Source organism: Bufo gargarizans, chromosome 4 (genome assembly GCF_014858855.1).
Source record: "Bufo gargarizans isolate SCDJY-AF-19 chromosome 4, ASM1485885v1, whole genome shotgun sequence".
Classification (NCBI taxonomy): Eukaryota; Metazoa; Chordata; class Amphibia; order Anura; family Bufonidae; genus Bufo; species Bufo gargarizans.
Genome location: NC_058083.1, coordinates 417,037,654 through 417,063,048, shown reverse-complemented (window position 1 = coordinate 417,063,048; position 25,395 = coordinate 417,037,654). Strand labels below are relative to the sequence as shown.

Here is a 25,395-nt window from a genome sequence, read left to right as displayed (position 1 = left end):
AATTACTGTGGTTATACAGAGAATAAGAATATTTGAGATAGAGGAACAGACAGGGTTCATCAATCAGTATATAGTTGTGCTAAATAAAGCAGTTAGATGTACGTGCTCCCAAAGGCCAAGACCTCTAAAGCTTTCAGCTCATTCACATCAGCACTTTCTACCGATCCTAAGCATTACAGCTCAGAGATAAAGCCAAAACTCTAAAGGTTACTACTGGAATCAGTCGTCAATACGCTGACAGACACTCCGCTGCATTCTTATATTGTAGAGCTACTGCACTGCATTCAGAGAGTGACAAGAGATTTACTGTGTTTTCCCAAACTTGCCTAATCGCAAGTGCTTGGAAACACAGGGTTAGGTTTACTAATGTGTCTGCACCTATAATCTATCTTTAAAGTGATCCAAATTGGTGCAATTTTGGCAGAACTAGAATTTCTACACTTTTTTTCTGACTTGCATAAAAAGGGTGGGATTGGTGGAACTCCACCAGAAAGGGGCGTGGCTTAAGATGTGTTGTTTTGGACCGCAATTTTGTTTTCTCAAAGAACTCCAACTAACAGATCGCATAGAGTTAAACAAAAGTGTCTACCTCAGCACAAAATTTATCAGCCAGCCTAAGCCACTGTGATAAGGGTAGTACAGGCCTAGACAGCCTGCCCACAGTAAGTTTATGCCATCTATAGGTTTAGCAATTCTGGGCCCGTCAAAAGTGAAGCTGTCCTGAGTTCTTAACCCCTGCAGAAACACCATCCTCTGTGAATGTTTTATAACCACTGCTCATAGAAATGTCCTGCAGCAGTTAACTCGGTATCTGGTCATGTCTTGCTCAAATCAGATATCATAGAGGCTTTCTTCTTCTGTCTAAGCAATGAGATGGTGCATAAACATTTCTTCCATTCTCCCTACACAAGACACAATGCACGTCATGTGTTCCCCATTGCAGGACCACCTACCAAAGCCATAGAACTGTGCTGTATCTAGTTAAAACCAGGAGCTTGTCACTTAACCTCCAAACAGAGTTCAACTGCCCCACCTTACCATAAGGGGATTCTTCAGGGGCCAAGCTCTAACGCATGAATCGACTTTGTAGGCCTAGCAGAAGACTACCGTATCTGAAAACAGCTTTGGACATTCTGAACTTAAAATTTTCTTCCAAGTATGTGTTTTCAGCAAAACATCTGTTCCTACCTTCCAGTCCACTTTCCAGTTCTGATAGCCACATGTCTACTGTAGGTGCTTTTTGATGGTAGACAGGGGTCAGCATGGACACTCTGACAGTCATTGTTGAATAAATGTCTGAACAATTTGTTTTATAGTAACTCCATAACTAGCATAGCCTTCACTTCCCTTGTGCATTAATTAGCCTTGGTCATCCTTCAGTGATATGTACAGATCGTATAGGAATTTATACAGTTACCATTGACTGCAGTGGAACTATAACAATTTCTTGCACTGAACTCCCCAAAGGCAAAAGTGCAAAAGTGCTTATTACTGAGCCACCATGCTGCTCTATTAAAGCTTATACGTTAACTATGGGCTACATAACATGCAGCTCAAATTGTCAACCCATACAGTACCCATACAGAATATTATACGGAAACATACAGTCAAAATAATTTACCATATGGAACATCACAGTTTGAGCACCTGTAAAGCATGTCATATGTATCTTTTAAATATTTGTAAATCTGTTGTAATCATGTTATATTTCTATATAGCTGCCTTATTTTCTGCAGTTTTCTATTCTCTGTACATTAAATTTGCTTTACAGTAGTCACATGGACATAGGATGCTGGTGTTTGGAGAAGACTCGTCAGTTTACATAGAAGGTTTTTGTAGGCAAGTGTTAGCCTATTGTGAGGCCCAATGGCCAATACAATAGATAATAGCAAATATAGCATTGGGAAAATAAAACAAAAAAACATTATAAACCCCTAGCGATCTGCTAGTGTCTGCTGTACCTAACCATGTTCATGTATCACCATTGTCTGGAGCGGTTAAGCCTAAAATCGTAGTTTTATTGATATGAAAATGAGCCTCTAGGTGCTATGGGGGCATCTTTTCAGCACCTAGAGGCTCCGTCTACTCACTATTTCTGCCACCCAGGAAGCTCCAGCCCGCCCCTCTGCTCTAGATTAACAGCCTACTTCTCTCCATCTCGGCCGAATTCTCGCGCCTACGCCGTGTGCTTCTGTATTCGGCGCAGTGACTGTCGGACCACTCCCTGCGCCTACATCGTCATTGCGCCTGCGCCAATTACAGCGCAGGGAGCAGTCCGACAGTCACTGCGCCTGCGCCGAAAACAGAAGCACACGAGAATTGGGCAGAGATGGAGAGAAGTAGGCTGTCAATCTAGAGGAGAGGGGCGGGCTGGAGGGATGCGCTGGGCGGCAGAAATAGTGAGTAGACGGAGCCTCTATGTGCTAAAAAGACTCTCCCATAGCACCTAGAGGCTCATTTGCATATCAATAAAACTACGTTTTTAAGCTTAACGGCTCCAGACAAAGGTAATACAAGAACATGGTTAGGTACAGCAGACACTAGCAGATCGCTAGTGTCAGACAGCTAAATAGGTGAAAATCTGGTGGTAGAAACCCTTTAAGCACTGCCCTAGCCTGTAAAACGACTAGGTCAGCGCTAAAGCTCACCCATCAGTGCCGGTGACTTCACCGACAACACTGCTAGGCGGAAGCCTTCACCTAGCAGTGCAAAAATATTAATAAAAAAGCCCTTGCCCTGCGCAATCCAGCGCAAGGCAAGGAAGAGCTTAGGAGCATGAAATGCTCCGCTGCTCACATCAGGGGGCCAGAGGGGTGAAAATCCGGATATGTCCGGGCTCAGCTCTCAACCCAGACAAGTGATAAAATGACACGTGTTATATGAGCCACGCAATCGAAAAAAGGACCCAGTTGGCTTTTATGAAATTCTTCATGCACATGCCCATAGTACAGATCTATGTTGCTTGCTAGACAAATCCTCTCAGTTCTGTTTTCTAGCTAAAAAAAGTTGTCTTTTTGCAATATGTCTCTTGATAATTGCAAACTGATGCGCTTTAACAGTAGTTTGTTCCATAAAAATCCACTGAGACTCATCATAATAGCATAAAAAGCAAATTAAATATGTTCCAAAAAACACTGTGAAGAGCACTTATGCCATAATTTTTCTTTATTCATAGATTTTATAATCGTCTGCGAGAATACACAATTACTTCAATTGGAAGTCAGTGATACAGTATCAGCCGCCGGTGTATTACAGATTTGACAACATTGATCCACAACATGGCTGTGTGCATTAGCCTTTAAAGGGAATGTGTCATCAGAAAATTAACTATTGTTTAAATCATTTTTTTATGTTTAACATAATTTAAAATAATTTTTGATGATGTTATTATTAAAGAGAACCTTTTACTTGTGGGATATGCTCTGCTGATGCCACCAAAGTTTCTCAGTGGGCATTTCCTTCTCCCTGGCTATGCCTCGGTCCAATCGCAGCAGAGCGTGTCACAGCCAGGGAGAAGGTGGGCTGTTTTTTCTCCCTGGCTGGGTCTCCAGCTCCCTGTACCAATGTACAGTATTAACATACTGGGCGCAAACACTACAGCGAGCCAAGCTGGGGAAGTGTAGGGGGGAAGGATGTCAAGTGTGGTGAATTTGAAGAGAAGAACAATGATAGCAGCATCAGCAGAGCATAACCTTACAAGTAAAGGTGCTTAATTAAACCAAAAAATACATGAAAGACCCTCTTTAATTTTCCATGTCAATATCTATATTTAAGCAAAAAACATAAAATCCTGCAGTTTTAGCACTGGCCACTAGGCCAAATAGTAGGTGCCACTTCTTGGTCTATATAGATCTGTCATTTGAATTCTGCCTGTAATGATATCACCTCTCTGTAAGACAGGGTCCACCATTCACAATAGGTGATTGTCAGAGCTTATCTATTCTATCCATGTACAATGACCTCTGCACAGGTCACAGAACACGCCTAGAAAACTCTCCCATAGAAGTCAGTGAGGTCTCCTCCTGACCATTGTCTCCTCCTGACCATGAGGTTGCCGTAAAGCAATTTTCTTAATGCTTTCTAAATGCTGTTAAGAACAGCTCAGGCAAGATGGCCGCCCCCATAATCATGTCCAGGAAATAGAATACAAAAATCTGTAATCAGAAAATAAAAACAGATAAAAAAGGATACTAGCCAGGGAGAGACTGGGAACTTAAAGTGGCCCTGTTAAAAAAAAAAACAAAAAAACTCAAAGTGGCCCTGGAAATAAACCTTAAAGTGGCCCCATGTTGTAGGCAAGTCCAATCTGAGAGAAAGCAAGGTAACACAAGTAAGTAGATCCTGCAATACTGTAGTGCAGCACAAAATACCACTCCCAGCAGAACCACAGTGCAGCACAAAACACTGCCTCCCTCATCACAGTATTCAGGAAGGTCAGGAGGATGTCTGCGGCCGTTGTCCAGGTGCGTAAGTACCTTATACTCCTAGCATTAATTAACGTTGAGAGCATAAGATCATTATGTACTTAGTTGGCAGCGATAAAGAGTGCTTGGGAGGCCCTTGGGCATCAGCCCACTTGGAAATTTCCCTGTAGGATCTATAGCTAGTTCACCCTAGATATGTGTTACTATCTGGTTTTAACTGTGAGATAACATTTTTGATTATACATTTCCTTAAAGCTGAGATTGTTCTGCCAACAGCTATCTCTTTCCATAGCAAATAAGCTGAGACCAGATACCTATTTTATACGACAAGAGGATCAAGTTCTGGCATCAGACACAATCTTCTACTACATAGACATGAAATTGTCAGCAGATCCCTCCAAGATCAGTGACAGAGATGGGACATATGCAGCCATGGATTTACCTATAGGCACAGTAGATAGAAATAATTTTAACTTATAAAGATACTTAACACTGGGCATTTATAGGCAAATTCTATGTATTCCTTCACAATCCAGAAAGTTGGCATAATTGCATTAAAAAGAGTATTCAGCATGACCACCATATTAATCAAATTTTTTCTGACACCTACATGTTTTTTATATGTGTAAGAAACATAAGAAGGTGTGAATCTGGTGTAGTTTAATAGCTGTGTCACACCCGTATAACCCTTTAGGCATGAACTGTCTTGTGAAATACAGTGCCTAATATGCTGTAGTACTCAGCACTGTCAGCTGCAGACCATGATAAGTTGGTATGACTGGTTATGACGGTAGCCTATTCTGGTGAGACAAAGCTCTACAGGACTTATGGGGCTACATCAAGCCAGTGCCTCAATCTGTATACTGTTATAATTGCATGTAATCAAAAATTTTGTATAGTCACCGAGTTACTTAATAAAATGTATCTGTAAAGAGCCACCTGTTTGTTCTTTTCCTTATTTCTCTGTCCACCTTAGCAACATTGCTCAGGTGGTCGCACATGCACAGTTCCATCCCCCAACTGCCTACAGGTAAACCTACTGTGACATTTAAGGTGGTTTCACATATAGTGAAAAAAATCTGACACAATATATGCCGGTGCAGATTTTGTTACCGATTTTATAAGGTGATTAACATGTGGATTTACTGTATGTGCAGAATTTGTTGCAAATTTCTGTGCAGAGAACATCTCCCATTCAAATGAATGGAGACATTCTGCTTTAGAAAAGCTGTGGCACATCAATAGTTGCGCTACAGAATGTTTTACCACAGCCGAACCCAGGACAGGGATTGACACTTTTCAAGCCTATATGATAACATGGAGGAAACCTTTATCTTGAGTATTTTCTAGCAGATTTTTCCACCATGTGTGAAGGCACCCTTACAGGGAGAGAGCGGCAGTAGAACGTTACAGGGAGAGAGCGGCAGTAGAACATTACACGGAGAGAGCGGCAGTAGAAAGTATCTGCTCCTTGATTTTTGCTCGGGAGAGAGCTGCAAAAGTAATGACCCGTCCCTTGAGGTGTGATAGGGAGAGAGCTGCAGAAGTAATGACCCGTCCCTTGAGGTGTGATAGGGAGAGAGATGCAAAAGTAATGACCCGTCCCTTGAGGAGTGATAGGGAGAGAGCTTCAAAAGTAATGACCCGTCCCTTGAGGTGTGCTAGGGAGAGAGCTGCAAAAGTAATGACCCGTCACTTAAGGTGTGATAGAGAGAGAGCTGCAAAATGAATGACCTGTCCCTTGAGGTGTGATAGGGAGAGAGCTGCAAAAGTAATGACCCGTCCCTTAAGGTGTGTTAGGGAGAGAGCTGCAAAAGTAATGACCCGTCCCTTGAGGTGTGATAGGGAGAGAGCTGCAAAAGTAATGACCCGTCCCTTGAGGTGTGATAGGGAGAGAGCTCCAAAAGTAATGACCCATCCCTTGAGGTGTGATAGGGAGAGAGCTTCAAAAGTAATGACCCGTCCCTTGAGGTGTGATAGGGAGAGAGCTGCAAAAGTAATGACCCGTCCCTTGAGGTGTGATAGAGAGAGAGCTGCAAAATGAATGACCTGTCCCTTGAGGTGTGATAGGGAGAGAGCTGCAAAAGTAATGACCCGTCCTTTAAGGTGTGATAGGGAGAGAGCTACAAAAGTAATGACCCGTCCCTTGAGGTGTGATAGGGAGAGAGCTGAAAAATGAATGACCCGTTCCTTAAGGTGTGATAGGGAGAGAGCTGCAAAAGTAATGACCTGTCCCATAAGGTGTGATAGGGAGAGAGCTGCAAAAGTAATGACCTGTCCCATAAGGTGTGATAGGGAGAGAGCTGCAAAATGAATGACCTGTCCCTTGAGGTGTGATAGGGAGAGAGCTGCAAAAGTAATGACCCGTCCCTTGAGGTGTGATAGGGAGAGAGCTGCAAAAGTAATGACCCATCCTTTTAGGTGTGATAGGGAGAGAGCTGCAAAAGTAATGACCCGTCCCTTGAGGTGTGATAGGGAGAGAGCTGCAAAAGTAATGACCCGTCCCTTGAGGTGTGATAGGGAGAGAGCTGCAAAAGTAATGACCCGTCCCTTAAGGTGTGATAGGGAGAGAGCTGCAAAATGAATGACCTGTCCCTTGAGGTGTGATAGGGAGAGAGCTGCAAAAGTAATGACCCGTCCTTTAAGGTGTGATAGGGAGAGAGCTACAAAAGTAATGACCCGTCCCTTGAGGTGTGATAGGGAGAGAGCTGCAAAAGTAATGACCCGTCCCTTAAGGTGTGATAGGGAGAGAGCTGCAAAAGTAATGACCCGTCCCTTAAGGTGTGATAGGGAGAGAGCTGAAAAAGTAATGACCCGTCCCTTGAGGTGTGATAGGGAGAGAGCTGCAAAATGAATGACCTGTCCCTTGAGGTGTGATAGGGAGAGAGCTGCAAAAGTAATGACCCGTCCTTTAAGGTGTGATAGGGAGAGAGCTACAAAAGTAATGACCCGTCCCTTGAGGTGTGATAGGGAGAGAGCTGCAAAAGTAATGACCCGTCCCTTAAGGTGTGATAGGGAGAGAGCTGCAAAAGTAATGACCCGTCCCTTAAGGTGTGATAGAGAGAGAGCTGCAAAATGAATGACCTGTCCCTTGAGGTGTGATAGGGAAAGAGCTGCAAAAGTAATGACCCGTCCCTTAAGGTGTGATAGGGAGAGAGCTGCAAAAGTAATGACCCGTCCCTTAAGGTGTGATAGGGAGAGAGCGGCAAAAGTAATGACCCGTCCCTTAAGGTGTGATAGGGAGAGAGCTGCAAAATGAATGACCTGTCCCTTGAGGTGTGACAGGGAGAGAGCTGCAAAAGTAATGACCCGTCCCTTGAGGTGTGATAGGGAGAGAGCTGCAAAAGTAATTACCCGTCCCTTGAGGTGTGATAGGGAGAGAGCTGCAAAAGTAATGACCCGTCCCTTGAGGTGTGATAGGGAGAGAGCTGCAAAAGTAATGACCCGTCCCTTGAGGTGTGATAGGGAGAGAGCTGCAAAAGTAATGACCCATCCTTTTAGGTGTGATAGGGAGAGAGCTGCAAAAGTAATGACCCGTCCCTTGAGGTGTGATAGGGAGAGAGCTGCAAAAGTAATGACCCGTCCCTTGAGGTGTGATAGGGAGAGAGCTGCAAAAGTAATGACCCGTCCCTTAAGGTGTGATAGGGAGAGAGCTGAAAAATGAATGACCTGTCCCTTGAGGTGTGATAGGGAGAGAGCTGCAAAAGTAATGACCCGTCCTTTAAGGTGTGCTAGGGAGAGAGCTACAAAAGTAATGACCCGTCCCTTGAGGTGTGATAGGGAGAGAGCTGAAAAAGTAATGACCCGTCCCTTAAGGTGTGATAGGGAGAGAGCTGCAAAAGTAATGACCCGTCCCTTAAGGTGTGATAGGGAGAGAGCTGCAAAAGTAATGACCCGTCCCTTGAGGTGTGATAGGGAGAGAGCTGCAAAATGAATGACCTGTCCCTTGAGGTGTGATAGGGAGAGAGCTGCAAAAGTAATGACCCGTTCTTTAAGGTGTGATAGGGAGAGAGCTACAAAAGTAATGACCCGTCCCTTGAGGTGTGATAGGGAGAGAGCTGCAAAAGTAATGACCCGTCCCTTAAGGTGTGATAGGGAGAGAGCTGCAAAAGTAATGACCCGTCCCTTAAGGTGTGATAGAGAGAGAGCTGCAAAATGAATGACCTGTCCCTTGAGGTGTGATAGGGAAAGAGCTGCAAAATGAATGACCCGTCCCTTAAGGTGTGATAGGGAGAGAGCTGCAAAAGTATTGACCCGTCCCTTAAGGTGTGATAGGGAGAGAACGGCAAAAGTAATGACCCGTCCCTTAAGGTGTGATAGGGAGAGAGCTGCAAAATGAATGACCCGTCCCTTGAGGTGTGACAGGGAGAGAGCTGCAAAAGTAATGACCCGTCCCTTGAGGTGTGATAGGGAGAGAGCTGCAAAAGTAATGACCCGTCCTTTAAGGTGTGATAGGGAGAGAGCTGCAAAAGTAATGACCCGTCCTTTGAGGTGTGATAGGGAGAGAGCTGCAAAAGTATTGACCCGTCCCTTAAGGTGTGATAGGGAGAGAACGGCAAAAGTAATGACCCGTCCCTTAAGGTGTGATAGGGAGAGAGCTGCAAAATGAATGACCTGTCCCTTGAGGTGTGACAGGGAGAGAGCTGCAAAAGTAATGACCCGTCCCTTGAGGTGTGATAGGGAGAGAGCTGCAAAAGTAATGACCCGTCCCTTAAGGTGTGATAGGGAGAGAGCTGCAAAAGTAATGACCCGTCCTTTGAGGTGTGATAGGGAGAGAGCTGCAAAAGTAATGACCCGTCCCTTAAGGTGTGATAGGGAGAGAGCTGCAAAAGTAATGACCCGTCCCTTGAGGTGTGATAGGGAGAGAGCTGCAGCACAAAGGACCTGCCCTTTGAACTGCAGGCTAGAAATCAATCTAACAGAGCAACTGGAGAAAAGAATGGGAAGATCTCTGGACCCATGTGATGTACGGGGGTTGGTTCTTGTTTTGTTAGAAACAGATTGTCATGTACTATGTGATGTATTATTTTAACTTTTTACCTTAATCATGGGATAATCACATTATTATTTTTTTTCTAATTGGTGGGCAGACATTCCTACCTACAGGCTCCTGAGATGTGAATGCGGTTCTGGGCAACTATAACAAGCTGTTTTCTAACCTCATAATTAGCATTTTGCGAAGTTGCTTTGTGTATACATTTGAGCCTTATAAGTGTCATTGTAACAACTCAAACATATGATAACATGACGTAAAGGGGTCTACACTGGGGACCGGTTCTCATTCAAACTGATCACAGAATTCTTCTAAACTTTTTGTTAATGCAAGCCTCACTTTGAAGAGAAGCTGAATGGCAGAAGACATTATCACATCTCAATTGGCACTAGCACAAATCGCAAGGGGAGTACATTTTCAATAGACGAAAACACAAATAATTACAAAAACATTATGAGAAATAATAAAAACGTCTCAGATCTTTAAGATCACATTTCATACATAAAATTGGATGTACTTTAGAAAGGCAAATGTACAATTTTCCTGTTCAATAGTTAGGCTCAACTTTCATCTTTTCTTGGCAGCATTCATAACAAGATTTTATTAGCAAGTTAAATGGCTGTTTCTTGCTCTCTTTTACTCACTTAGCAAATGATTTAATTTTGATGGAATCTGAAATGCGATTTAATGCTGAGCAAACATAAGCCGTTACAAACAGTTTAACTCTTAATTGCTGGGTGGAGTGTGGAAGTATTTTATTGCGACTGGGATTTTAAACACTAATCTTTCAGGGGCTTTTTGGGATCTTTTTAAATATGATGACATTGTGGTTAAGAGATGTCTGAAAATATTTGTCAAACTTAAGACAAAACTTGAAACAATATTATGCATTAACTACCTTATTTAAAGGGGTTATCCGGGTTCAGAGCTGAACCCGGACATCCCTCCATTTTCACCCCGGCAGTCCCCTGACATGAGCATCGGAGCAGTTCATGCTCCGATGCTCTCCTTTGCCCTGCGCTAAATTGCGCAGGGCAAAGGCATTTTTAGGAGTTCCGATGACGTACCGGGGCTCTCCATGGGGCTGACAGGAACGCCAGTAAAACGGCTAGGGCAGAGCTAAAGCCCGCCCCTCAGAGCCGGTGACATCACCGAACACACTGCCGGGAGGAAGTTACCGCCCGGCAGTGTGTTATTGAGAACAAAAGAGCCTGTGCCCTGCGCGATTTAGCGCAGGGCACGGGAGCGCATTGGAGCATGAGATGCTCCGATGCTAGGCTCAGGGGGGCTGCCGGGGTGAAAATAAGGGTATGTCCGGGTTCAGCTCTGAACCCGGACAACCCCTTTAAGACTGAACTATTTATGGGGCTAAGTAAAGTGAATTACGTATGGAAACTAAATGGTTACATTTTGTCCATTTTTTGTCAATTGGACCAACAGGTAAGGCTACTTTCACACTCACGATTGGTGCAGATCCATCTTGTATCTGCACAGACGGATCCGCACCGATAATGCAAACGCTTGTATCCGTTCATAACGGATCCGTCCTGACTTACATTGAAAGTCAATAGGGGACGGATCAGTTTTCAATTGCATCATATTGTGTCAGTGAAAAACGGATCCGTCCCCATTGACTTACATTGTAAGTCAGGACGGATCTGCTTGGCTCCACAAAGTCAGACAGTCACCAAAACGTTGCAGGCTGCGTTTTAGTGACCGTCTAAAAAACGTTACGGAGTCCAAACGCAGCCAAATTGATGCATTCTGAACGGATCCTTATCCATTTAGAATGCATTGGGGCTTAACTGATCCATTTTGGTCTGCTTGTGAGAGCCCTGAAACGGATCTCACAAGCGGACCCAGAAACGCCAGTGTGAAAGTAGCCTAACATTGACATGTGTGGGCCGATATGTAAAAACACCATGTGAACCCTTTTCAACCAGCATGAATGCAACTTATATTTTCGTATTTAAAGGAGTTGTGTTAAGTTTAGTAGTTATCCCAGCAGTCCCATAAAGAATGAACAGAGTGGTAGGGCACGTTTTATCTCCTGCTCCATCAGATTAGGAGAACGGGACCCCAGTTCTCAGGATCTGTAAGGGTCCCAGTGGTCAGACCCCTAGCAATTAGTTAGGTTCCCCTATCCCGTGGCTATAACATTTTCAGACGGTCCTATTATCACAGAGCAGCTCAGATAATCATCGAATGGTCTTACTAGGATAATGCAGTTACTAGTTAACCTATAAGAGGCATTTGAAAGGTGTGACCCAATTCCTTGTTTTAATATCCCCTGTGGTCACAGTGGGTCCCGTTCTGGACTGTGTGCAGCTAACGAGGCCCTTGTTGAATACTGATTTCTACTTTCCTCTGTTTAAAGTGATAATGCCAGCAGTGTGATAATTGCTATGTGACATGCTAACTCACTTATATTATATTTGTATTGCACTTAAAACGCCACTGAGCTTCCTACAAACTTTGTACAGTGTGTACATGAGGAATACAACTATTGTTGACCATTACATAACTTGTATCTGGCCTTTTTAGCAGCTTTCCTTTGTGCTTTCTGAATGTCTAGTTAGGATAGCTGCCATCTACAGTTCACACAGAAAGTAGAGGAGAATCTCCTTCGTAACTGTCTCACAGTCACTCAGAAGCAACACTAGAATAATGGAGAACAACTAGTGCACATTTGATAACTGAAGAACTAGAAATTCCTCACTGATAACATATATTATAGAGTTTCTTGTGATCACTTGTACTATTATTTTATGCAAGGTTGTGTGAAAAGTTAGTGACTATTAATGCCATGTATAAACTTTATTCTAATAATGGTGATGTCACAGGTAGCCTGATATACAAAGATCACCCTGTGTCTGCCATGCACTCTTCAGCAGGGTGTCAACTGGCACTACACTTATATACAAGGTAAGCTCATGTCCTCTCTGTATCTAAAACTGAACCTTTCAAAAACTGAAATTCTTGCCTTTCCCCATCTACTAAATCACCTAAGTTTGATATTTTTGCTTCGGTCTGCTATCATAACTCCTGTGCAACATGCCCGCTGTCTTGGGGCCACATTTGACTCTGATCCTTCCTCTGTTCCCCATATTCAATCACTTACACGCTATTATCGTCTGCACCTCAAGAATATCGCCAGAATCTGCCCTTTTCTTATTGTGGAAATGGCAAGAACTCTTGTTGTTGCCTTGATTCATTTTCGTCTTAACTACTGCAATGCATTACTAATTGGACTCCCTCTCACTAAACTCTCCCCCTTTCAGGAGCCAGGCTCATCTATCCATTCAATCGCTACACTAATGCTACTAGTCTGTGCCAGTCACTTCACTTGTTGCCTATCCACCACAGAATACAGTTCAAACTTCTCACCCTCACCCACAAAGCTCTCCACAGTGCTACACCTCCATATATCTCCTCCCTCATCTCTATCACCCTACTTGTGCTCTCCGTTCTGTTAGGGACCTAAGTTAATAACCTCCATAATTCGTCACATGTCTGGCAGTCTCTGCCCAGAAACTGAGGTCCATGCCAGCTAGGGGCTGACATAGACCAGCTATAACTTATGCCAGTTTCCGGTCCCTTCCACTAAGCCATGCCCCTTTTCTTGCCACTTCAGAAAAAGTGATGAGAAGTTCAAAAAGTCACAAATTATGGCGTAAAAATGGTGTGCCCAAAAACATGGCATAAAATCTTTAGTAAATGACCCTCATTGTATACTTTGAAGAAACTGCACTGCATATACTGTACATTGGCAACAGTGAAACGGACAGCTGCCAAGTAATGCAGCAATGTTGGTCTGAGTCAAAAGATGGTGTAGGGATCAACTAAGGGTGTAGCTATGTTGCTAAGCATGTTTCTAGGGTTTACAATCTTCATTGCTGTCATAGTTAAAGGCGTTGTCTCACTTCAGAAAATGGTGTTTATTATGTAGACAACATTAATACAAGTCACTTACTAATGTATTCTGATTGTCCATATTGCCTCCTTTGTTGGCTTGATTAATTTTTCTATCACATTAAACACTGCTGCAGCGCAGATATGTAGTGTCGATGGCAGCCGCTGCACATGCGTGTCTATGCACACTCCCACCATCCCAGCCATAGAGAGGACGGTGCCTTTTCCTGTAGTATACAAGCATGGCCACCACAGCTGGGCTGCAGGGTGGTTGTAATCGTAACCTCTGGATACAAGCAGTGTGTGTGTCTGTTTTGCGCTCCCATGAAAATCCCACATCCATATTTTGCAGATCTGCAATTTGCTCACCGCAAAATGGATACAGTTATGTTTAGGAGACCTTAGAAAGGGTTTTGGATCATAAGATGAATAGTGATGGACGAACATCGGCCGGGACAGTTTGCGAACGCCATCAAATGTTCGCGAACAGAAAGTTCGCGGCAGGCTCCATTCACTTTAATGGCAGTCAAACCTGCACAAATAGTCCCACAACATGGACAGTGACATACCAGAAGGGGATCGATGGCAAAAATTCTGACACAAAATATGTGTCTTAATCAGGGGACATTTTTATACCTCTTAAAGGGAAATTCTCTTAAATGTGCCCTGTTGCGCTACCTAAATGCACTATATAGAAATTATATTATTGGTATATACCACCCCTGCTTCAATCACTTTTTTGGGGGGGCAACTGGTATACCACACCAGTAGAAATAATTTGTTTCAATAACGCTTGTCCCTCTATATACCTGCGGTATCGCAGCAGAACCGCACACAACTGCCGCACAATACAAATGCACTATAATATACTTTCTAACATAGAAAGTATATTATAACATTGTACAAGGAAGGCAATCCATTAGAATATACATAAAGATAAAACGTAACCTTTGGGTCCATTCACACGTCCGCAAAATACGGACACTGGCAATGTGCATTCAGCAATTTGTGGACCGCACATTGCCGACACTATAATAGAAAATGCCTAATCTTGTCGGCAATTGCGGACAAGAATAGGACATGTTCTATTTTTTCACGGAAACGGAAGCACGGATGCGGAAGTGCGGATCTGCAAATGCGGACAGCACATTCCGGCCCCATTGAAAATGAATGGGTCTGCACCTGTTCCGCAAAATTGCGGAACGGATGCGGACCTATTTTGCGGGCGTGTGAATGGACCTTAAAAGACATCCCTCAAAATGAAAATAAATAAAATTATTAAAGTTAAGCAAAAAGCATAGATGTGGTAGGCAATAACAAGTGCTCGGCGGCACTAAATCAGGTGCTCGGTGGCACCAAATGAGAAACCATATGTCCTACCACAATCCGGGGGGTTCCAGTGCACATCCACGAATCCCGGAGGGAAAGCAAAAAACATCTATCCCTGGGCTAGATGATGATGTGGTATTGAAGGACAGGGTGGGCAAAGAACTGTCTTTGATATTGCCCTTCTGGCCCTAACCACAGAGCACCCGCCCTGATAAGAGCGACCCCGTCCAGAACCTTATCCTATATGAAAATGTCCCTAGTTAGGCCCTAGGCCCCTATGCCCCTGACTTCCAGGTGATCACTATATAGATCTATGTGTTTTTGACTTATTATAAAAGTATATTATAAGTATATCGCACCCCTCTGTGTATCACACCTCATACCATAGCACGATAGCACACCTATACCAGTCCTAAAAAGGACTTTTGTGGCCCTATTAGCTAGCGTTTGGTGTCCCTAACAGCCTGTCCCTGCTTCACACAGCAACCTCTCCCAAACACTGGCAAAACTTTCAATGGGTCCGTGGAAAACTCGGCTAATGCACCGTTTGTCATCCGCGTCCGTGATCCATGTTTCCAGTCCGTGAAAAAAATATGTTTTTCACGGACAACAGTTCGCGGACCAATTCGAGGTCAATGGGTCTGTGAAAAAACACGGATGCACACAAGATTGTCATTCGCGTCCGCGCATCCGTGTCCGTTTTTTTCCTATTATCTGCATGGCAAACTAAACTTAGATTTTTTTTACTTTCCTTCATGTTTGGAGATCCTCCAAATATAAAGGAAGACACATGGAAACAAAATTCGGACATGGATCAGGAGATATTAAGCATTACATAGTTTGCATGGAAATCAGAGAGCTATCCCTGTAAGACGCAAATTTGCCAGTCACTACAGAGAGAAAGATGCAATCCATTTTTAGTAATAGTATCTAAGAAAAAAAAAAAAAAAAAAAAATCTCTATTTATATATATATATATATATATATATATATATATTAACCAGAGAACCCCATCAGGACAATTTGTGCGGATTCCAAAATAGCTTAGTATTTATTCTCCAATGGTAAAAGTTTACTGTATCCTAAAAGTCATAAATTAACATATGCTGTAAACATAGTGTAAACATAGTGTAAATAAGTCAAACTGGGAAATTAACATTAAAAAGTAATTAGCAGAAAACACTTATCTTTAAAATATGGGATGATAGTACTTAGAATTGTTGCATGAGAGGTGGCATGGTCTAGTGCTGGAGCAGGGGTTACATGATAGGGTGGGGTTGTGCTGAACAGAGTCTCTTAGGAAAAGTCTCAGCAGCAGCCCCATCCACCATAGGCACAGTAAAAAGACAGGACAAACAAGGGAGGCAGTTTGAGCCAGAGTTTATGAGCAAGCCTGAAGCTCCCAGCACCTGCAGGACTGAAACAAGGACTGCACTGAGGACTTGAAGGGAAGCACAGTGTAAAGGGACTCTGGAGAAATAGGATGAAATTGGAAAGTGTGGACAGCCAGTGACTGATCACAGAGGTAAGGTACAGATTGTGAAGAAACCTAATCAGCCTATTGAAAGATTGTCAAAATAATGCCAGAGAAAGAGGTCAGGAGGAAGAGATAAGGGGACAGAGAAGCGTCATACAGTCCCAAAGAACAAAGTCTCTCTGGACCCAAGAACAGAGTTGGCAACCATCTAAAACTGCTCACAACGGCTTCCCACCCTTTTCTGCTTGGTGGACCTAAGTTTTGGAAACCTTTACAGAGATAAGGAACCAGAGATTCCCTTCAGCTCTTCTTTCATTCATTCCTGTCTCTGCAAGTGACTCAGCCCAAGACAGAAGCAAGTTTTACTTCTGCAATCCGAGTGCTGTAATGTGAAACTGAGCTGCACTTGTTCTGAGAGCCAGCAGCACTAAGCCTCACAGAGCTGAGGACTGCTGCCTGCCTGCCCGCGACAAGCTGGAGTAGAAGACACACCACCGACAACAGCTGGCCACCACAGACATCTCCACCGGGACTGCCCTGGTCACATACCACAAGGCAGAAGCTCCGACTCTCTGTCCTCTTCACATGACCGAGGCTGAGGAATATCTAACCTAAACCTAGAAGGTTCTAAGGAGACTTCTACAGAAGAAACATGCTGCACTCTGTGAAGTAACGACTACGTGGAAACCTACACCACAATGTAAGTTTCTTTGGAATTAGGGCAACACACTTAGAGAGGCGATCTGCCTTTCTGACTAGGTCAGGGTGACATCTCAGGACTTGTAGTTCACCCCTGGTTGGAACAGTGTTTTACATAGACTGATCTATCTATCTATCTCTGGTCTATCTATCTCCTATCTATCTATCTATCTATCTATCTATCAGTTACACACTTTTTTTTTTTTTGTTTTTTTTTTTTTGCTTGTGCAGGTACATTTATTAGAAATGTTCAAACTTGATGTCCCTGAGGGTAGAAGTACTAGCAGAAGACGCTTGTGCATGTAAAGGCTTGTGCTTGGTGTTATAAAACATGAGGTGTGTAGGTTGGATATTAACAGGAAGCCCCTTTATGTACTATTAAACTATTAAACTTAACTATTAAAATGCTCATTTCTTGGCTGTAGATACAATCTTCATCAAATATTGATATGTATTTTTCCATCAGGATTTAAAGTTTGGATGCTTCAGCAAATAGCTTGTAATTAGAATTCAGAAAATGTTTGAGATGTTTCATAGGAAATAGTAATGTTAGGGCTAAACTTATTTAAAGTTTGTAACTACAGAATATTCTTCTGTTTCTTGATGCTAATTTTTATGTCTCTCTATCTCAGATCTATAATCTAAATATCTCTCTATCTCAGATCTATAATCTAAATATCTATCTATCTTATATTGAAGCTCCATGTATCTTCTATCTATCTCTGGATCTATCATCTCTTTTATAGTAGATGCTTTTTTTTCCTCCGATAATTATTGCTCCTGCATAGATATTAATTGACAGTACTACATCTATCTGGTGTGGTTTCCAAGATGTCCTACATGAGCTATAGGTTGTTACTGTAGACTGTCTCCTACACTGATAATATATTGACTGTACGTATATAATAATATCTGGTTTGAATGAGTTTCTATTCAGGCCTCTTGCACATGAACATTGTGTGCCCGTGGCCACATTGCAGCCCACATACGGCGGGTCCGCAATACACGGGCACCAGCCCGTGTCCACTCCGCATCATGGATGCGGACCCATTCACTTGAAAGGGTCCTCAATAACGGAGATGCGGAACGGAAGCACGGATCGGAACCCCACGGAAGCACTACGGAGTGCTTCCGTGGTGTTTCTGTCTGTGCCTCCGCACTGCAAAAAAATATAGAACTTGTCTCGATCTGTCCCGGCCGCCGCACGGACATTCCTCGTGCATTAAGGACCGCAAATTGCGGTCCCTAATGCACGGAACGGATGCACAACATTCGTGTGCAAGAAGCCTCGCACTCTGACAAAATCAATCATTGGCTAAGTTCCTGTTTCTCCTTCACGAATATAAGTATGTTGCAACATGTGTCCTGGACATTACGCATCACTAAAGTGTGATGTATAGAAATGATAACGTATTGAGAGCATCGACGACAGGTGCCACATTAATTACAATTTGTTGAACAGAGTGGCCCTTTCTGTACATTTGCAGTTAGAAGGTGAGGTCACCCTCAACCGCTAAATGTGGTCATAGACATGAGGACAACTCTGCAGCTCCAACCATGACCCTCACATCTCTGGGGACGGTTATTTTGTGAAAATGTGAATCTGTTACATCTATCCACAATATAGGGGATGTGTTTAAAAGCCTTGAAAAGAAGTCAATTGAGAATTTTATGTATAGGGCAATGGATGTATTTATTTATTTTAGAATAATTGTCCATAAGAATTTTATCCAAATTATAAAATATGTTATCAACTGACAGTTCTGATATCAAATACATATCAGACTGGTAGAAAATCAGTACACATGCTCTAAACTACCAATATTTTACCTACTGATATATCTTATAGTAGGTGAAAGTCAAAGACATGAATTATGTATAACTCTTGTGGGCATAGATCAAATGTTGTCAAGTTTTGTCAGTCAGCAAATTGTTCCTATGTCTGTTCTTCTACATTTGGATGCCGCAATCTATAACGTTTATATCCTTAGTCAAAATGTGCATAAGTACTCAATGGCCTTTTGTTTGTTGACTCTGCTCCAAGAACCCAACCACAAATCTGATTTGCTGCTCTGATGGCGCACGTACAATGGCACAGTGTCAGTTTCTAAAAGAATCACCTTATTTGTTATGTTCTTATCTTGGTAATCCTTCCATTGGAAAGCACTGCTTGCTCACTATTATATAGGTGCTAAGATTTCATTGTAAATCCAACTATTTCCCCAGGTAGGTACTGTATGTGTCCTATTTTTAATACTGATATCATTATATTTGGATAGACAGTGTAGTGGTTTATTTAATAGTTAGGGTTGATCGAGCACCATAGTGCTCGGGGGCTCGGGCCGAACACATCGGGATGCTCTGGTGCTCTACCGAGCGCCCGAGTATAATGGAAGTCAGTGGGAGAATTAAACCAGGCACCCCCTGCTCTGAAGAGGGGAGGGTGCCTGGTTCATAGGAAAAGGTCAGAAATTGATGTAAACACCACAGAAATGGTTCGGGAACAGCATGGGGAGGATGTCTGGATGCATCTTGGACTCCCAGGTCGCTGCTGGGAACGATCTTGTCTGAGTAGTACGCCACTTTTACAGACTGACAATAATACGCACAAAACCAAAGATAAAATTGATTTTAGAGGAAAAATTGTTAAGAAGCATTCTTTCCTATATATTTACTTGTATATAAAGTGCAAGTGCTGCCAAACATTACAAGGAAGAGGCACTCCGATGCAACCTGTATATCACATAAAGGAGGGCCTCATTCACATTGTGGTACAATTGTTCATGTAGGGGGACTCCTACACTCATAAAGCCTATGCACTAAGTGAGAGGGCTGCCAAAAGTTACAAGGCACTCCAATACACCCTTTGTTACACATAAGGGAGGGCATCATACACAGGCTTGAAAAATTAGGATTTTCTGGCCTGCTGGTGACCCTCAAAAACATTTGGAGCAAGGTCCTGCTGATCTGACCATCTAAAACATTATGGGCGGGGGCCTGCTGCCACATTGGTGACTCTAGATAACCTGGGCCCGATTGCACGTCCCCGTGACGGTGACGATCCATTCGGATGTCTGCCCTATCAACTTTCGATGTTATTTTCAGCGCCAACCATGGTGACCATGGGTAAGGGGGAATCAGTGTTCGATCCCAGAGAGGGAGCCTAAGAAACAGCTACAGCTACCACTTCCAAGCAAGCGTGCAAATTACCTATTAGGTATATTCAGGTGTGGATGCTGCAGGTGAGCTGACCCTGTAAAAGATTCTAAGTGAGGGCTGCTGGTGAGTCCGTCTATTGACAAAGTGCACTGTATATCACAGATGAAGCGCACACGTTACACTGCAGATGAGGCCCTGGTAATGTCACTGTCAGAAGCGGACACCGTCTACAGAAAAAGTCCACTGGATGTCACTGATATTTTAGGAACGGGCACACTTTACACAGGAGATGTGGCGCAGCTAATGTCACTGTCCGCAGCGGACACCGTCTATTGAAAAATTACACTGGATGTCACAGATTTGTTTTGGATGCGCAGACTTTACACTGGAGATGTGGCGCAGCTAATGTCGCTGTCCGCAGTGGACCACCATCTATTGAAAAAGTACACTGGATGTCACTGATATTTTAGGGATGCGCACACTTTACACAGGAGATGTGGCGCGGATAATTTAACTGTCCGCAGCGGCCTATTAGATGCTATTTAGTGCAGGATGCGCTAAAAATATAATTTGATGCTGTCACACACCTTATAAGGACTTTTGGGTCTCTGAAAGGTTTTTCTAATAAAAATCTTCCAATAACACTCCCTACACTGTCTGTCCCTTCCTTTACACAACTCTCCCTAAGACTGAGCAATTTAGCACAGGTTGCGCTACAAACATATATTGCTGCTGTCACACACAAAAGGACTTTTAGGTCTTAGAAAACTTTTTGTAATAAAAATCACTCCCTATACTGTCTTTCCCTTCCTATGCTCAGCTCTCCCTGACTAACACTGAGCCGAACACTGTCATCGGGCGCCTTATAGCACCCGATGACGCGTTTTGGCCAGCCAATCACTGTAATTCCAGTAGCCTTTACAGTGCATGCCAGTACCTCCCTGTGCGGGGAGGAGACTCGAGCGTTGCGCCCAAGCACATGCGTTACTCGGCCGAGTACCGGCATGTGCCTAGCAACGAGATGCTCGAGCCAAACAGGTTTTCGGCCGAGCATGCTCGATCATCACTAGTAATAGTGTAGAACAGCAGTGCTGAGTATCGATTTACAAGAGATCAACACCATAGTGTCGACCATAGTGAAATTGTATTGTGGCCAGTAAGAGTATAGGATTGCTTCATGCCTAGTACAGAACACTGGGGGAAGGAAGCTTTGGTGAATCTCTATTGGAACACATTGGAGACTTACTAGTAATATAATAATTTACCTCTATGGCTTATGTGGAAGGTAGGGTAGAAGAATAGCATAGCCACTGCCTTGTAATGATCTTGTCTATGTCCCCATAACTGTCTTCTTGATTTTGTTAGTAGCCTCAACAATGATAATGAATGTAAAGTAATACGCTCAAATAAAAGCATCTAAATAAGTCAACTATAAACATTTTGGGAGACATTTATGAGATACCAAAATATGTCTGGTTTTTGGTCTAAAAATGTGGCACAACATGCCAATTGAGACATTTCGACATTTTTGGAACATTTTGGCGACGCCACTTTTCCATGTGGAAGGCAGAAAAGTGAGATTAGACCTGGATTATGGCACATTTACTACACAGAAAAGTCGCATCCTACTCCAGGCAGCCCCTTGGTGTATTTTTTAGGACTTAGACAACAGAATGCAGTTTGGTCCAACCATATAATTCTAAATTAGACTTCAAAGTGACATGAAATAAATCTCAAATGGTAAATGATCCCCTTTATACAGCTACAGCAGAGCTAAACTTGTCATTTGGCACAGCTCATCTGTTTTCTAAGGTTTATCATAGGTCTGTGGTTAAACCTACTGCATTATCTGAACTCATTTATAAGAATGCACAAAAGAGAATGTCTGCATAAGTTCTAGTAGTTGGTCTACGGTAGCTTGATGTGATACTATTAAAATGACTAGTTGAATATAATGCAGTGCTCCCTCAAGATACAATGGCCTAGAGCAGTGATGGTGAACCTTTTAGAGACAGGGTGCCCAAACTGCAACCCGAAACTCCTTTTTATTTATCGCAAAGTTCCAATACCTCAATTGAACCTGAATACTACAGTCCCACATAGTATATCTTCCATGTACTCTATCATTTAGTTATAATAGGCTGCCTACATTCAGTGCCCTGCCTGCGCTGTTGTTCACAGTGCGCCCTGTGCTGATGATGGCAGGAAAAGTCTAAGGCATATTGGTACACCATAGACTTTTTCCAGGGTGCAGGTGCCCACAGAGAGGGCTCTGAGTGCCGCCTCTGGCACCCGTGCCATAGGTTCGCCACCACTGGCCTAGAGGATACAATATTTTCTTTCAACAATAGTTTTTCCTGGGCCATTGTATGTTGAAACTAAACATACAAAGCCTCAGATTCAAACAATGAATATGACCATTTATCTGGTAAAACACCTACATTGGGTGTGTAGTAGCTCCTCTTTGTAGTACAGTGTGGTACTACAGGTCCTGTGAGTGATGCCTTCAATATTTCTATCACCACTAGATCCCGGTGGAAGAGCATGAATCCCTGGCAGGGAGCACGACTTTGAATGGATTTAGCAATTTAGATTTGGTAAAGTGGTGTTTTGAAGTGCAGTACGCTTGGCACTTGGTGAGCCCACTACTTGTTGACTTTAAGAACATCATAAAATTCTGCTTTATAAAAATATATGGTCTTGAAATGGCTTGGGTTTCACACAACCTGCAAGACTGTCAGCTTGGTTGGCACTGCTAGAGCCTAAGGATGTATAACTCCTTTCATAGATGTTTCACAGTTCTAGCCTTGCCATACAAGTGAATAGAAAGTACTGTTTGCTGCCTCAGAATCTATTATATCTTGCGTCACGAGAGCGAATGCCAACCGTATGATAGAAAGATGCATTAGCTGCCTAATCTGCTTTGGCTCTTGGCAGTACTGTCATACCAGCAAAGAAAGGAAGGTTTCTTTTCACTGAGGGTGAATAGATGCAATGTGCGGCGGTAGTACGTATGACCACAATATGTTTGTTACGCTACTTTGTTTATCTTGAATCAAAGCAAAAGGTAGACTAGAATCCTGTCCAGTGCTCAGAATCCTGGTACCATGTGTTGTCCTCTTCTTGACTTGAGCTTCCTAAAATTACCCAAAGACAATAGATCCATTCTGGACCCTGGTGTATAAAGGCTGACTTTTCCTCTGCCAATGCCCAGAGTCACAGGGAAAATAATTTTGGCAGAATAGGTTTTATCTGTCCACATTGATTGTGTCCTCCAATATACTATTTGCTCCACCAAGCATAACCTTCAACCAGTCCATAAAATGAACTCTTAAGCTTAATGTACCGTTGTCATTGAGGCTTGAATCTAGTTTTTGGTTAAAAAGTTTTTGACAGATGACTAGATAATAGTTTGTAACACTTGTATCTATTTAAGGCAGTTCACAACTTCCTGTCCTGTCCTTCTACAATGTACAGGGTGGCCCATGAAAAAGTAGTCCACCTCCGATGTCTCCAAATCAAACTGTCTAATAAGAAATCAGTCTTAGTTGTCCATAGCAGCCAATCAGAGCTCAACTTTCAGTTCCTACAGGGCTCTTAAAGAATGAGAGCTGAGCTCTGATTGGTTGCTATGGGCAACTAAAACAGATTTCTTGTTAGTTTGATTTGTAGATATTGGAGGCAGCCTACTTTATCTCGGGAAACCGTGTATTAGAATACAGTATGTTCACATTAAGGTAAATCTGTTATGGATTTTATAAATAATACATGGCAGAAATCTGTAGCTCAAACTCAATTTTCTGCTGGAGATTAGCATACAGCTCTGCATACGGATTAGCACTATAATTTAATATAAGGTAGTCTATATCTTTTTATGTGGAACCTGTAGTAATTTAGTCACAATTTTTTTTTTTTTAAATGCATGAATTTAATGGCGTTATAAGCAGAAAAAAGTCCCCTAAAAAAACCAAGTGTGGCAGCACTCAAAGAGTAAGGCTCCTTTCACACCAGCATTTTCAATTTCCGCTGAGATCCGTCATAGGATTTCAATAGCGGAGGGAAAACGCTTCCGTTTTGTCCCCATTCATTGTCAATGGAGACAAAACTGAATTGAACAAAACGGAATGCATTCTGTTCCATTTGGTTGCGTCCCCATCGCGGACAGAATAATGCCTCAAGCATCTGTCCGCCATGTGGTACGTAGGAAGATGGATCTGTCATGACTCACAGTGTAAGTCAATAGGGATGGATCCATTATCTCTGACACAATACAAAATGGATCTGTTCCACGTTGATTTTCAATGGTGTTCATGACGGATCCATCTTGTCTATTTTAAAGATCATACAACCAGTTCCGGTCACAACAAATGCAGACGGTTGTATTATTATGACGGAAGCGTTTTTGCTGCTCCATGATGGCTCCAGTAAAAATGCTGGTGTGAAAGTAGCCTAAGCCGCCACAGCTGGCTTAATGAGTTGCTTCCCAAAAATGTGAGTGAGGAGCCAAAGTGGTTGTAGATAAACTATCTGGTGAATCATGTTGTAGACCTGATGCTCATGAGCACGTTCGTGGTGATTTAGAAGAAGATGTTTTCATGATGATTATAGTTACATAGGCTGAAGAAGAGCATGTCCTTATAGTTTGAAATCGATTGTCTTACCAGGATGTTTTTATTGGCAGAATGGCGTAAACAAACTAAAACAGATAGTACTTACCTAACTAATGCTACTTCCTGGTCCCTGTTGACACAGGAAATGTGATCTCTCAGCCAATCACCGGCTGCCGCGGTACCCCACGTCCGCTAGTGTTAGGATGAGTCACATTTCTGTGTCAAGATAGACCAGGAAGTAGTCACTTGTGGGGGATCCAGGAAGTGTCAAAATGAAAACAGTGGGAGATCAGTAAGGTGAATATTACTAACCTTTTTCTAATTTTGTAAGCCATTTTGACCCTTTAAAAAAAGTTTTTTTCTTAAAAAACAAACATTTTTCTGGACAGAGAACGTGTTGCGTATATATAAATATCTGAAATGCAAAACTAAATTCACACAAGGTAGATGTATAGTTATTGCGGAACACGCTAAGTCCTCAGGTAGTTCATAGGCCGTTCATATTAATTTGAACTATTCTTTAAAGTCAGCCTACATCAGAAATCAGTGTTTGATTTATATCCCCAAATCCTGATATCCTTCTCTTGAAGAGGTATTCCGGTTGTTAAAAGTTATCCCTTATCCCCAGGATAGAGTATAACTATTATGTCGGTGGGGGTCCTACTATTAGGACCCTCCATCCTTGGACTGGCCAGAGGTGAACGTAGCAGCAGGTCAGGTGTTTGAACTCTATGGGAGTTCTGGAAATAGCCGTGCACTGTACTCTGCAATGTGAGGAACTCCTGTAGAAAT

The 25,395-nt window shown here is 42.8% G+C and overlaps 1 protein-coding gene across 6 annotated transcripts in view; it reads left to right on the top strand.

Moving 5' to 3' along the window:
- Window positions 1-15,957: 15,957 nt before the first annotated feature.
- ADGRG6 (adhesion G protein-coupled receptor G6) overlaps window positions 15,958-25,395 on the top strand; it is a 168,015-nt gene continuing 158,577 nt past the window's right edge. For 3 of the 6 annotated variants that reach the window (XM_044288557.1, XM_044288556.1, XM_044288558.1), the window contains exon 1: window positions 15,958-16,835. In XM_044288557.1, the coding sequence (XP_044144492.1) occupies window positions 16,834-16,835 (2 nt within the window). In that variant the 5' untranslated portion in view covers window positions 15,958-16,833. The remainder of the gene's footprint in view (window positions 16,836-25,395) is intronic. The other 3 variants (XM_044288561.1, XM_044288560.1, XM_044288559.1) reach the window with 1 other exon arrangement.